Source organism: Bison bison, unplaced genomic scaffold (genome assembly GCF_000754665.1).
Source record: "Bison bison bison isolate TAMUID 2011002044 unplaced genomic scaffold, Bison_UMD1.0 scf7180017864037, whole genome shotgun sequence".
Classification (NCBI taxonomy): domain Eukaryota; kingdom Metazoa; phylum Chordata; class Mammalia; order Artiodactyla; family Bovidae; genus Bison; species Bison bison.
This window is the reverse complement of record NW_011494609.1, coordinates 8,268,999-8,270,633: the sequence shown is the minus strand read 5'-3', so window position 1 is coordinate 8,270,633 and position 1,635 is coordinate 8,268,999. Positions and strand designations below refer to the sequence as shown.

At 61.5% G+C, this 1,635-nt stretch overlaps 1 protein-coding gene across 3 annotated transcripts in view; it reads right to left on the bottom strand.

The window, feature by feature from the left end:
* WDR4 (WD repeat domain 4) overlaps positions 1-1,635 on the bottom strand; it is a 21,128-nt gene that overhangs the window by 11,382 nt on the left and 8,111 nt on the right. For all 3 annotated transcript variants that reach the window (XM_010834917.1, XM_010834915.1, XM_010834916.1), the window contains 2 exons: positions 989-1,145; positions 351-463 (listed from right to left, as the gene is read on the bottom strand). In XM_010834917.1, the coding sequence (XP_010833219.1) occupies positions 351-463; positions 989-1,003 (128 nt within the window). In that variant the 5' untranslated portion in view covers positions 1,004-1,145. The remainder of the gene's footprint in view (positions 1-350; positions 464-988; positions 1,146-1,635) is intronic.

Sequence of the window (1,635 nt, the reverse complement as noted above, 5' to 3'; positions counted from 1 at the left end):
AAGCCTGGAGCGTTGTGGAAACCACGGTGGATCTTAACTGCCCAGAGTGGCTGCCAGGGGAAGGGCCTCCTGCAGGCAGCAAGGTCAGCCTGCCTGCAGTGACGGCGAGCTGGGGACCGAGACCTGGATGCTACCCAAAAACCTCCAGCAAACAGGTTCTGAATGGGCAGGGAGGTTCTGAAAGTTCTGAAGGCCCTGGTATCAGAGGGTGAGCTGGACTAGGGTCTCGTGAGGCAGCAGGCCAGGCGCTAAGGCCAGTCGCCTCCTCCCGGGGTGGGTGCCTCCTGCTTCAGCACCGGCCTCCCCAGCCAAGAGCCAGAGCTTCCCTCTGCGGGGCATGGGGGACTCACTCGGTGTGCCCCAGGCAGAAAGACTCGATGCTGTGCGGAGCTGCGGCCCAGCTCACCCGGATCTTCTCATCCCGGTCAGCGGTGAGGACAAAGCGGTCGTCGGGACTCACGGCCTGTGCACGAGGTGAGAAGGGGCAGACCCAGTGGTCAGCACGCTGGCTCCCACCCTACTTCCCCAGGTCTGAGCTCAGGTGTCCAAGGGCCTCGGCTGTATCTGGATGCCCGGCCTCGTCCACTCCCATCTTCCCACCCAGTCACTTTTCTCTCCTTCGTGTGTCCGCATGTCCAGCCATTCACCAGGTCCGTACCCCGCTTCCCTGCAGGGCCCCACACCAGCCCAGCCACCACCCCGCTGCAGCCCAGCCCTCACGGGCCTCTCAGTGCCTGTGGGGTGGGGGGCAGCTCCTGGCTGGGAGACTGGAGGACATCTGCTCTCCCCACACCCCTCCTCCTCGACTAGACCACCCAGCCGCCCCCTAACTTGACTGCCCTCCTTCACCCTGCTTCACCTTCTGAAACCTTGCCCCCGCAGCCCCTATGCCCAGGTCCGCAGGGCTGCCCCTGCCACAGCAGAGCCCACACCCACCCGCTCCTCACCCTGATCCCGACCGTAGCCAGTGAACCCACTGCGCACGCACCACATCCAGCAGCATTGACAGGTGTCCGAGTTCAAGCCTGCCGCCCCCGTGCGGCTCCAGCACTGAGAAGGAATACACATCGCCAGACTTGTCCGCCACCAGGATCTTCTCCTCAGAGGCCGTGAAGGTCAGGGCCGTGCACCTCCTCACCACGGTCCTAAAAGGCCAGAGACGCCCGAGGTCGGCCTACAGGGGTCAGCACCAGGGCCACCGCTGACCTGCAAGCCACCTGACTAGCGGCTCCTGTCACGTGGCAGTTACCAAAAACATACAGCAACTGTGAGGATGGAAACAGAGCCAGTGCCTCAGACAAATCTACTTTTATGATGCTGTTTCTTCTCAAAATGTACTAATGGTAAGATCAGGATGGTGAGTATCTAAGTGTCCAACCCTCTCAATTGGCCTTGTGTTTAAAGACTGTCCTGGTAGAATGCTCCCTGGCCTCTTTGTACATGTGGAGGTGACAAGGCCAGTTTCCTAAACACTAAACGTGCTCTGGGCCACAATCCAAACCACGGAGGACGCCCCTGCCCTCTGGCTTCCCACGCACCCTCTGCTGGCGTTGCCTCCTGGACCAGGACCCTACAAGCGCTGCTTGTGCACAGCATCCGAGGACAGGAGGGTCTGCTTGTGCACAGCATCCGAGG